General features: G+C 47.0%; 1 protein-coding gene across 6 annotated transcripts in view; it reads right to left on the bottom strand.

Moving 5' to 3' along the window:
* The window catches only part of macroh2a1 (macroH2A.1 histone), a 111,687-nt gene that overhangs the window by 45,409 nt on the left and 53,155 nt on the right, over positions 1–13,123 (bottom strand). For all 6 annotated transcript variants that reach the window (XR_015079345.1, XM_085995646.1, XM_085995645.1 and 3 more), the window contains one exon: positions 2,274–2,474. Coding sequence is in view for 5 of the 6 variants with exons in the window: in XM_085995646.1 (XP_085851772.1) it covers positions 2,274–2,474 (201 nt within the window). In the remaining variant the exon portion in view is untranslated. The remainder of the gene's footprint in view (positions 1–2,273; positions 2,475–13,123) is intronic.

The raw sequence follows: 13,123 nt of genomic DNA, 5'->3' as shown, positions 1-13,123 counted from the left end.
CCATCTTACAGTTTTTAACTGCACGTGGTGAAAGAGGCAGAAGCTGTGAGGTTTGGAGCAGTACAGTTTTTGACCGTGTTCGTTTATACGTGTTTGCTTTGTAATTCTGTTTGTTAAGTGTTATAGTAAACCGTTTAAAAGACAAAGCTACGTTTGGGAACGTTTTATTTCGACACGCGTCTACTCGATGTTAAAAGCCCCACAGCCCAGTGGCCTGCCTGTTTGGAAACTAAGAAGCGCCACTACAATCAGCCATGATCTCATTGAATGGCGGAGCAGGCTCGAAGGGCCGAATGGCCTACTCCTGCTCCTATCTTCTATGTTTCTATGTCCCAAAACCTTTAACTGTATAATATAAAAAATAGCACATGCTGTTGATGTGTTTCAAGGACACAACACATCTCAGGGTTTAAATAAAGCTGGTAAATAACTTGAACATCATTCGCCCACTCAAAAAACTCACTCTCAACCTCTCTATTCTTGCAAACTACTGCCCTATCTCTAACATCCCTTTCTTCTCAGAAGTTCTTGAAGATGTTGTTGCACAAATCCAGCCCATGTATTCTGCAACTACATGTCTGAAATTCTCCAATTAGATGTCCACCCCAGGCACAGCACCTAAACGTCCCTAACCAATGTCACAACTGACATGTTCTGTGACTGCAACCATGCTTGTTCCCTCTGCAGCCTTTGATATGGTCAACCGCACCATCCTCCTCCAAAGACTCTCCTCTGCTGTCCAGTTCAGTGGGACTGCCCTCGCTTGATTCTGCTCTTACCAATTCAACCATAGGCAGACTCAACTTTTCCAATGTTTTCAAGGCCAGTCTCCCATTCTTCATTCTCCGTAAACTTCAGCTCATCTAAAACTTGGCTGTATGTATCCTATCCACTCAAAATCATCCTCATCCCTGTTCTTTTTTTACCTACATAGGCTCCTGGTCCCCCAACACCTCAATTTTCAATTCTCATCCTCCTGTCTAAATCCCTTCAGGGCCTTGTCTCTCCCCATCTCTGTGACTTCTTCCAGCCCAACAACCCTCCTGAATTCTCCTCTGACTCTGGCCTTTTGTGCATTCCCCATCTATCTTCAACCCACCATTGGTAGCTGTGCCTTCAGCTGTCTAGGCCCCACACTCTCGAATTCCCTCTGCCTCTCCAGCTCCCTCTCCTCCTTTAAGACTCTCATTAAAACCCATAGATTTGACCAGGAGGTGTTTGTAGAGGCAGTGTAAATGACATTCTTCAAATAACCTGTATTTACCTGACCTGTGAGTGTTCAGAACTAAAACTGGGTCCCTGGTATCAAAATCCCTCACCTTAAAAAATGTAAACATTCTTCAGAAAAAAATGCTTAATTATGAAGTGCACTAAGTGCTAAGTATTACAAACACCAGACTATCACCACAACACAACAGGGATGAGAAGCAACAACAGAAAATGCTGGAAACACTCAGCAGATCAGGCAGCAGCGTGAAGAGAGAAACAGAGTTAACGGTTCAGGTCGATGACCCTTCGTCAGAACTGGAAAAAGTTGGAGAAGGAACAGATTTTTAAGCAAGTGTGGGGAGGAGGGGAGCAAAGAACAAAGGGAAAGTCTGTGATAGGCTGGAGGGCAGGAGAGGTTAAAAGACAAAAGGGAGGATGGTGCAAGGCAAAATGAGATGGTAACGAGACAAGTTAAGAAATAAAAGATGACTCTAGATGAGGTGTTAAATGGCAATGGCAGATTCATCAACAGCTGCCATGTGAGAGAAGAAAGTAAACTTAGGGACCAAGGTTATAGTCTGGAATTGTTGAGCTTGATGTTGAGTCCAAAAGGCTGTAAAGTGCCTAATGGAAAGATGAGGTGTTGTTCCTCGAGCTTACGTTGAGCTTCATTGGAACAGTGTGAGAGGCCGAGGATGGAGAGGTCAGAGCTTCCAAATATCTGTAGCAGTCCCAGCCTCAGGTGTCCCTAATGATAGGTAAACAGCAACTGCTGTCTCCACTGGGTGGGGTAGTTACACTTGTTGGAAAAAAATAATATTGTCTTTTTAGATGAGCTTCAAATAAGATCCTGTACAAGAATATTAAATTTTAAAAAACGCAAACCAATTTAAGGAAAACTAATTTTACATGTCACAGCATAAAGTTTACCTCTGCATATCAAGTAATCATCACTGTTCTAGTAAAAAGATAAAGAGATGAGATTAATAGGGGAAAACAGGTTATTTTGCATTGCACAAAATTTCATAAAATCAGTATTAAAAAGTGTGTTTTTTTAGTTTTACCTTAGCCCCTCCTTTTCCTGCCCCCTTTTTGCCTTTCTTTCCTCCAGTTTTCTTCGTAGATTGTGAGGACTTTGCTTTTTTTGCTGGGGGTGGGGTGATGATGGCTTCGAGCTTTCCTTTGGATCCTCGCTTCTTAGACAATAGTTCTGGATGAATGTTAGGTAAGACACCTCCACTAGCAATAGTGACACCTTTCAGCAGCTACAGGGAGAGGTTAAGAGTTAGAGGTACGATTCCACTTTTACAATAAACCATTTTCATACTTATTTCCACTAAATATTAAAATGATCAGATCAAACCAAGTGTCCACCTGTTCAAAGGATGAATGATGTACCAACTGGACACCACAGAAATGATACAAGGGGCTGGATTTTCATTCAGGTGCGGGTTGGTGTCGTGTAATCCGCATTTCGTGTTATCCACACGAATCTAATTCATAGAAACATAGAAACATAGAGATAGGAACAGGAGTAGGCCATTCGGCCCTTCGAGCCTGCTCCGCCATTCAATGAGATCATGGCTGATCTTCGTCTGAGATCATAGCTGATCTTACCAGTTCAGTACCCCGTCCCCGCCTTTTCTCCGTAACCCTTAATCCCCTTAGCCTTCAGAAATATATCCAATTCTCTCTTGAAAATATTTATTGAATTAGCCTTCACAGCCCTCTGTGGCAGGGAATTCCACAGGCTCACCACTCTTTGAGTGAAGAAATTCTTCCTCATCTCTGTTTTAAATGATTTGCCCGCTATTTTTAGACTGTGGCCCCTGGTTCTGTGCTCCCCTGCCATTGGAAACATTCTCTCTGAATTCAGCCTGTCCAGGCCTGCCATAATTTTATATGTTTCGATGAGATCCCCTCTCAATCTTCTAAACTCCAGTGAGTACAAGCCCAAACTATTCAATCTCTCCTCGTAGGTCATTCCCGCCATTCCAGGTATCAGCCTGGTGAATCGCCGCTGCACTCTTTCCATGGCAAGAACATCCTTCCGCAGATGGGGTGACCAAAACTGTACACAATACTCCAGATGTGGTCTCACCAGCACCTTGTACAGCTGTAGTAAGGTATCCCTATTCCTATACTCGAACCCCCTTGATATGAAGGCCAACATACCATTTGCCTTCTTAATCGCCTGTTGCACCTGCATGCTCTCCTTCAGTGACTGGTGCACAAGAACACCCAGGTCCCTCTGCACTTCCCCATCTCCCAATCTATTGCCATTTAGATAATAATCCACCCTCCTGTTTTTACCCCCAAAGTGGATAACCTCGCATTTATCCACATTATAGTGCATCTGCCACGTATCCGCCCAGTCCCCCAACCTGTCCAAATCGCACTGTAGCCTCCTGACATCCTCATCAGAGCCCACCCCTCCTCCTAGTTTAGTGTCGTCAGTGAATTTGGAAATATTGCATCCAATTCCCTGATCCAGATCATTTATATATATTGTGAACAGCTGGGGTCCCAGGACAGATCCTTGCGGCACCCCGCTGGTCACTGCCTGCCACTCCGAAAACGAGCCGTTTATTCCAACTCTCTGTTTTCTATCCGCCAGCCAGTTCTCTATCCACGTTAATACTTTGCCCCCAATCCCATGAGCCTTAATTTTGCATGATAATCTTTTGTGTGGAACCTTATCGAAGGCTTTCTGGAAGTCAAGGTACACCACATCCACTGGCTCTCCCCCATCTATTTTACCAGTTACTTCCTCAAAAAATTCCAGCAGATTAGTCAAACACGATTTACCCTTTGTAAATCCATGTTGACTCTGTCCGATCCTTTCCCCATTTGTCAAGTGCTCCGCTATTTTATCCTTAATAATGGACTCTAGCATTTTGCCCACAACCGATGTAAGGCTTACTGGTCTATAATTCCCTGCTTTCTCTCTACCCCCCTTTTTAAATATTGGGGTAACATTAGCTACCCTCCAATCCACGGGTACTGTTCCCGAGTCAATGGAGTTCCGGAAGATGATCCTTAGAGCATCTGCTATCTCCAGGGCCACCTCCTTAAGTACCCTAGGATGTAGTTTATCAGGCCCCGGGGATTTGTCGGCCTTCAGTCCCCTCAACTTACCCAACACCATATCCCTAGAGATACTAATTTCTGTCAGCTCCTCCCTCTCATTAGTCCCTATGTTTGCCGATATTCCTGGGAGGTTATTTGTGTCCTCCTTTGTGAATACAGAACCAAAGTATGAGTTTAATTGGTCTGCCATTTCCTTATTCTCCATTATATATTCTCCCGAATCGGACTGCAAGGGACCGACTTGGGATTTTACCAGTCTTTTCCTCCTGATATACCGATAAAAGCTTTTGCAGTCTGTCTTTATGTTTGCTGCAAGTTTACTTTCGTATTCTATTTTCCCCTTCCTGATTAATCCCTTTGTCCTCTTTTGCTGTATCCTGTACTGCCCCCAATCTTCCGGTCTGGTGCTTTTTTTTGCCAGTTGATATGCCCTTTTTTTTGATTTTATGCTGTCCCTAATTTCCCTCGTTATCCACGGTTGAGTCACCTTTTTAGGTTTATTTTTATGCCAAACCGGTATAAACATGTTCTGGAATTCTTCCATTCTATCTTTGAATGCTTGCCATTGTCTATCCACTGTCAATCCCCCCAGAAACACCACCCAATCAATCTTACCCAATTCCCGTCTCATACCCTCGTAATTCCCTTTATTTAAGTTCTGGACCTTAGTCTCTGATTCAATTTCCTCACTCTCCATCTCGACTGAGAGCTCGATCATATTATGATCGCTCTGACCCAAGGGGCCTCGTACAAGAAGATTGCTGATAAGTCCCTTCTCATTGCACAATACCCAGTCTAAAATGGCCTGATCTCGAGTTGGCTCCTCGACATATTGGTCCAGATAACCGTCCCGAAAACATTCCAGGAATTCCTCCTCCTCAGAATTTTTACTAATTTGGGTAGTCCAATCAATATGTAAATTAAAGTCACCCATGATGACAGCTGTGCTCTTATCGCACGCTTCTCTAATTTCCCTTTTTATGCCTTCCCTCACCTCCATATTACTATTTGGAGGCCTATATATCACACCCACTAACGTTTTCCTCCCCTTGCTATTTCTCATTTCTACCCATACAGATTCCGTTTCATCCGAGTTAATATCCTTCCTTTCCATTGCATTAATCCCCTCCTTTACCAGCAATGCTACCCCAATTCGATGTGGGAGATTGATGAAATTTTAACTAAATTGCCCAATTAAGTTGCAGCGTGTGGGAACCCATGGCAAATGAGTTTCTCCAGTCTGAAAGTCACCTCCGATGACGTCATCATTGCTGCTGCATTTAAGGTCTGCATACTGCCAACCTTTTGGCATTTGCTGATACACTGAGCTGGAAGCAGAATGGCCAGAGAAGACCGAGGTCTGCTCCCCGGTTCGACGACGTTGCCCTGCAGGCTTTAGTGGAGGGAGCAACAGCTCACAAGGAGGTGCTCTTCCCTTCATCAGGGAGGAAGAAGCAGACAAAGGCTGTGTGGCTGCAAGAGGCAGAGGAGGTCAACGCCTTTTCGGCTACCCGCAGAACCTGGATTCAGTGCAGGAAGAGATTTCATGACTTTCAGCGCACTGGAAAAGTGAGCATGAATTTCCCATCACTCTCAATCTGATCCCCATTGCCTTTCCTCACCAGCACTTAGCTTTAGCAATCTCTTCCTCCACATCCCACTTGACACTGACATCCATGCACCCTTAACCATTCCCTCTCTCTCTATGGGAACATTCACCTAACTATTCGACTATGCAGCCCTCACACTCCCTATCACTCTGAAGCTCTGAAAAACTCCTGACAACACACAGGGAGGGCCCTTGGTCTTGCCACCTCACTCAATCTTTGTCTCCTTCTAAGTAACTATGCTATGCGATCTCTACACTCACGCCTTCATTCTCACTCAACCTCCACTTGTCTCCCTCATTGCAGGAAAAGAGAGCTCACAACAAAAGAGAGCGAGCCAGGACAGGAGGAGGGACAGCCTCAATAGCCCACTTGACCCCGTGGGAGGAGGCCGTCCTGGAAATTATGGGAATAGAGGATGATTCGTGCGTGGGGGACGGACAGATAGGTGTAACACAGCAAGCTGGTGACAGAAAAGTTTCCCATCTCTCTCTTTGACATTGCATGAGTCGCTGATAATGATTGTGAAGCTGTAACAGATGGACTTATGAGCATCTGCAAAAAGCTATGTGCATGTAGCCTTGTTATCACATCTCTGACTCTTTCCTTTACTCCCCCACAGGACCATCACAAGCATCCGTTCCCCCTAGCCAGGAAGAAGAGGCTGAGCAGCCAGACTTCTCAGAGGAAGTTGCAACCTCTGAGGGCACAGCGTCAGCAGAATTCAGCGCACCCAGCACCAGCGCAGACACTCACACCTTGGTGGGACTTTTGGGACATAGAATAGTGTTGTCACCTGGTGTATCACAGCTCACAAGTGAGCATCAGCAGATTGTGGAGACAGGGACAGCAGTGGAGAGTCCTAGTCAGAGGGCACAGGACTCTGCCAGTTCGGCTCAGCAGCATGTCGACCCTCTGAAACATAGAAGATAGGAGCAGGAGTAGGCCATTCGGCCCCTCGAGCCTGCTCCGCCATTCAATGCGATCATGGCTGATCATCCAAATTCAGTACCCTGTTCCTGCCTTCTCTCCATATCCCTTGATCCCTTTAGCCTTAAGAAATATATCCAACTCTTTCTTGAATATATTTAATGAATTGGCCTCTACTGCCTTCTTTGGCAGAGAATTCCACAGGTTCACCACTCTCTGGGTGAAGAAAGTCCTCCTCATCTCTGTCCTAAATGGCTTACCCCTTATCCTTAGATTGTGACTCCTGGTTCTGGACTCCCCGACCATCAGGAACATCCTTCCAGCATCTAGTCTGCCTAGTCCTGTTAGAATTTTATAAGTTTCGATGAGATCCCCTCTCATTCTTCTAAACTCCAGCGAGTACAAGCCCAATCAACCCAATCTCTCCTCATACGTCATTCCTGCCATCCCAGGTATCAGTCTGGTGAATCTTCGCTACACTCCCTCCATGGCAAGAACATCCTTCCTCAGATAAGGCGACCAAAACTGCACACAATACTCAAGGTGTGGCCTCACCAAGGCCCTGTACAACTGCAACAAGACATCCTTGTTCCTGTACTCAAACCCTCTCGCTACGAAGGCCAACATACCATTTGCCTTCTTAACCACCTGCTGCACCTGCATGCTTACTTTCAGCGACTGGTGCACAAGGACGCCCAGGTCTTGTTGCACTTCCCCTTCTCCCAATCTATTGCCATTTAGATAATAATCTGCCTTCCTGTTTTTGACACCAAAGTGGATAACCTCGCATTTATCCACGTTATATTGCATCTGCCATGCTTCTGCCCAACCTGTCCAAATCATACTGGAGTTTCTCGGCATCCTCCTCACAGCACACACGCCCACCCAGCTTTGTGTCGTCTGCAAACTTGGAGATATTACATCTAGTTCCCTCGTCCAGATCATTAATATATATTGTGAATAGCTGGGGTCCAAGGACCGATCCCTGCGGTACTCCACTAGTCACTGCCTGCCACTCGGAAAAAGAGCCGTTTATTCCAACTCTTTGCTTTCTGTCTGCCAACCAGTTCTCTATCCAAGTCAATACCTTGCCCCCAATCCCATGTGCCTTAATTTTACATGCTAATCTCTTATGCGGGACCTTATCGAAAGCCTTTTGAAAATCCAAATACTGTACACCACATCCACTGGTTCTCCTTTATCTATTTTACCAGTTACATCCTCAAAAAATTCCAGTAGATTAGTCAAGCCTCTGGGTCCATCCATAAGATCAGAGGTGATGGAACTCCAGGCACAGATGCAGGAGTCTCTGGCAGGTTTTGGCTCTAGGGTCACTGCGAGTGTGGAGCGAATGGAGGAGTCCATAGCGGCCATGAGCAGAGCCTTTGTGGAGTCATTGGCGCATGAACACATCACCACGGAAAGGATGGCTACCTCCGTGGATAGGATTGCTACCTCCGTGGTAAGGCTGGCTACTGTAGAGGAGAGGGTGGTTATGGTAGAGGAGAGGATGGCTATGGCCATGGAGGAGCTTAGTCGCCAGGGTATGGAAAACATGGTCATTGTTCAGAATAGAATGACATCTCTTGAGGAGCGATGGGCATCTATTGAACAGAGAAACCAGACCTTCATGGAGGTCCTTCTGAGTAGGACTGCCATTGCAGATACGGGTCCCCATGGCCCCCCTGATGTGCAGCAAGGTGCTCTCCAGCCACTTGCAGGTGCTGAGGGGGACCTGATCCATGAGAGGGAGGTTGGTGGCAGACCTCAAGGAAGTGGGGGCTCCTCTCCAAGCGCTCACACTTCCATGCCACTGCAGAGCCCTCGGTCAGTACCCCACCGGAGTCTACTCCCAAGTGAGATAGACGTCTCAACCCCTGCACAGCCGCAGGAACAGCAGACTGTTGATGAGCCCTCACAGGCTCGCAACCCCAGAGGACGCCCGCCAAAGGCGTCGAGACAGGAGCAGCAGGAAAGTGAGCAAGGGGCCTCCACATCTGCTGAAGCCACAGGGGAGGCATCACGTAGGAGCATGCGTAAGAGGAAAATTCTGCACAAATAGTCACAAGGGTAGTCACTTGGGTGCAATTTTGTGTTTATTGTAAAAATGCCATCGTGTCGTTATTGAACATAAAAATTCTGATGGCAAATGTTGCAGTTGTGGCGTCTGTCATTTCGCTAGTGGGACTTCCACATTGAGGGCTTAGGCATACTTGCAACTGTCAGTATGGTGCTCAGAGTGCTAGGAATCCTCTGGTTCTTAGCCATTGTCAAAGCTCTGGTAAGAAGCAGTGAGGCAAAAGTGTTTGATTGACTAGGCTAAGCAAATCTGGCCAGGATGAGTGCGTTCCTTGCATCCCGGGCAGCAATGTTCTCGCATAATGCTGCCGCTGGTTGATGGGCCTCTGCAGGATGTTCATTTTCGCACTCCTCCTCCTCCTCCTCCTCCTCATCTGAGGAGGATATGTGAGGAGCCACTTGGTCCTCAGCAATCTGCAAGCCATGACGCTGTGCCATGTTGTGAAGTGCACAGCAAACCATGACGATTCTGGAGACCCTGGCTGCTGAGTACTGTAGGGTGTAGAATTCGCAAAATTGAACATTGTCCTATAAGGGTCTATTGGCAGAAAAGGCCTTAATTTTTAAAGACTGTTTTAAAAAGGAGCCCAGAAAAAGGGACACACAAAATGGCCACCAGACCCTGTGACCAGCTTTTGGGACACTTTAAAATGGTTCCTGCAGTCCCCAGACAGCTTTTGTGGATTCAGCCCACAGTAGGTTCTGGAAGGCAGTTTCAGGGAAAACGAAACCAGACAGAGCCCCATACATATAGATTGGATGCAGATCCGATCAGATCGGCCTGTAGATAAAGGTCATCTAAATGTTTACCCAGACAAAGGGGAACAGATTCAAGTTCGAAGAGGGATATTAAAGGCAATACAGGGTCGTTCCAGACCAGAGATGGCAGTTACCGGCCATCCCGAAGATACTTTAAAAACAAAGACTACCCCACTGTGCTACAAGCCCGCCAAAAGTTAAACAAAGACTAACCTTGATTTGGCGGGAGATAAGGGCCTCCATGAAAAAGTATAACTGGAGTCCCTGGGTAGCCATCGGTAGCTTTTTAGCTTTTTGGGAGCTTTCACAGCGTTTGCAGCTTTCGGTACGCTTCTTAGCCTTGGGAAGGCTTGACATCGGAGAAGGTGGTTCAAAGAAGAAGACGACGAGACCTGGGGTAGTCGTTGGGAGATCATCGACAAAAACCCCGGGCCGTTGACGAGAAGAAGACGACGACGAGACCTGGGGTAGTCATCGGGAGATCATCGAGAAAAACACTGGGCCGTTGACGAGAAGAAGAGAAGACGAAACCCGGGGTAGTCATCGGGAGATCGTCGACAAAACCCCCGGGCCGTTGACGAGAAGAAGAGAAGACGAAACGCCCTACAGCGTCGTGTGTAGGAGTACGGAGAAAAATGAGCTGCGGGTGAAATGATGGTCAGCGCGTCTTGCTGAAGAGAAGGAGCCATCAGCTTGAGCAGCTCGCTGCTCCTACAGCCCAACGACCACATGGAGACAAGACGCCTGAGAGGACCAAAACGCAGACTTCAAAATCTCTATGTTTCTAACTGGGATTGGTGAGCATGTTTCTGGCCCCTCATAATCTAATCTAGCTAGGTTTAGGGGGTGGGCATTTTGGGTATAATTTAACAATTAGTTTTTGTCCCTTGATGTTCCGTGTGTTTCCCTATTTCAGGATGAACTTTGTAAAACATAATATGCCTGTAGATATGTTGGTTAGTACCGTATTATGATTTGTTTTTCTCTCCCATGTACCTTGTTTGGCTTATATTTAATTTTTCCTCCATACAATAAAATTTCATTTTGTTTCATTAAACTTGGTCTATAGAGTATTCTCTGCATTGCAGTTCCTGCCTCAAAGTCCAGTGTATGGAACCTAAGGGGTGAGTGGGTCGAACCACTCGGTGTATTACTGTGCAAGAGAGCGAGGCCTCTAGAGAGAGGGAGACCTCGGCGATCGAAAACCCCTTACAAGGGCTCCACCTGATCTATCCGGGCATCTGAAGCGCATCTTCAGCAAACCGATGGTTTGCTTGATAATGGATCTGGTGGAAATGTGGCTGGAGTTGTAGCGCTCCTCTGCTTCGTTGGATGGTCTCCTCAATGGCGTCATTAGCCACGCCCTCAGGGGATAGCCCTTGTCTCCAAGTAGCCATCCATTAAGTTGGTCTGGCGGACTGAATAGCGGAGGCACACTAGACTGGCACAGTATGAAGGCATCATGGCAACTGCCAGGGTACATGGCACAAACATGCAAAATTTCCTTCTTGTGGTAACACACCAGCTGAACGTTGAGGGAGTGGAAGCCCTTGCGGTTGACAAAAATACCTGGATTGTGATGGGGTGCAGTGTGCAGTCATGTGTGCAGTCAACGACGCCCTGCACCCTTGGAAAGCCTGCCAGGTGAACTAATCCAACCGCTCGCGCCGTGACACTTGCTCGATCCTTGGTGAAATGGATGTGATTGTGCACGAGGGCAAAAAGGGCATCGGTTACCTGCGTGATGCAAGTGTGTGCGGCCGCCTGGGAGATGCTGCTGATGTCTGCTGCTGATCCCTGGAATGAGCCTGAGGCCAAAAAGTTGAGTGCGGTGGTGACTTTGATGGCCACTGGTAATGCTTGTCCACCTGGTCCTCTGGGCAGCAGGTCTTGCTGTAGCATTGCGCAGATGTCAGTCACTACCTCTCGCGAAAGTCGAAGCCGCCTTTGGCACTGCTGCTCAGACATGTTGAGGTAGCTGACCCTACGTCTGTGGACCCTGTTTGGGGGGTATCTCCTACACCGATGGGCTTCCAGGCGCTGGCCCCTTCTGGCCTATGCAGCCATAGGTGGGTGAGCAGCAGCCTGGCGCTCCTGCTGTTGCTGGTGCTGCTGTTGTTCCTGGTTCTGCTGCTGCCGCGCCTGGTGCTCGAGCTCCTCTAATGCCCAGATGGGAAGGAAATAAATTGCTCCCATGCTTCTGGTATATGCCTCCGTTGAGGAAGCGCTGAGTGAAGGTGGCGAGAAGAGTTTCCCAGGAGGTCACGCTGGAGATGGGTGTGAGGCTCCAACCTTCCACAGGTGTGGTTAAGCCTTCTAAAAGTTGCCCCAGACCTGAGACCACTAAGTCCTGCCACCTGCAAATCATGGCTGATCAAATCTCCTCTTTAATGGTTGACTTGCAGTTGATAGTCAGCAATCCAATAGTGCTCCCGCCAGGTTTCACATTTGTGTTTCCCACCAGGCGTGTTTCACATGGGAAAAGAGTTAAATTCACAAGGGCCTTTCAAAATAGGATTATAGAGGCCATTTAGTGGTTGTTAAGGGCCTTAACGACCAGTTCCGCCTGTTGGATGTGGGACAGAGTCAGGACCATCAGACACGACTGAGTTAAAATTGCTCGGAGTCGGGAACCAGGCCGGGGGGGGGCGGTCCCGCCCGCCAGTTTTTTGCGATTTTAACCCCCCCGCATGCCTCCAAGTCTGCCTCCACGGCTCAATGAAAATCGAGGCCATTGTGTCTCCCCTTATTCTCCAAGTTCAATACAAACACAATGCAATTGCTTGGTGTATCTATTGAAGTCATATCTTCAAAGTCTTGTTGGTATGGTTTTTACTATATCTAAATTAAAGACACTTTGACCAGGGTGGTTCATGCATTTTTAGCTATCGCAATTAGTTGCATATTTAATCATGTTTCCTGTCATCCAAGTTTAACATAAAACTATTTGACCAGCAGGTTTCTTTACTTGATGTCATGTTTCAAAGGCACATGCCTCTTTTAATGTTTGTATTTCCGTTTTACGTGTTAGCTCTTCACACTTTAAACTGGGCATTCTCATTGTGTTCGTTCCAAACTCTAGACTCTTCGGAAGCACCAATGGTTTGCTTCTCAATAGGGTCTTAGTTTCTTGATCAATATCCCTTTCCCATTTCAAAGCCTGTTTACACCCTTTGTTATCAACTGATCTTATCTCAGAAGCCTGTATTTCTGTTTACAGCCTGTCTGCTGAGACTTGTGTCTTTTAAACCCAGTATGTCTTTTATCTATATATATAAAGCGGCTCTTCTGTCTGTCCCGATGTCTGTCTGTCCGCCTGGTCTCTATACGTTTGGAAGTTACAGAGCGTACCGACGCGCGCGTCGCCTCAAAAGAAAGCTTGCGATTCCGGACCGGTCATAGGCGTATTTACGTTTCGGCTGGACAAAAATCCCGCCCGCGGTATCCCA

The sequence above is a fragment of the Somniosus microcephalus genome, chromosome 8 (assembly GCF_052327205.1).
Source record: "Somniosus microcephalus isolate GS21.2 chromosome 8, FLI_Smic_1.0, whole genome shotgun sequence".
Taxonomy (NCBI): Eukaryota; Metazoa; Chordata; class Chondrichthyes; order Squaliformes; family Somniosidae; genus Somniosus; species Somniosus microcephalus.
Note: the sequence above shows the minus strand (reverse complement) of the source record. Positions and strands in the feature narration are given on the sequence as shown.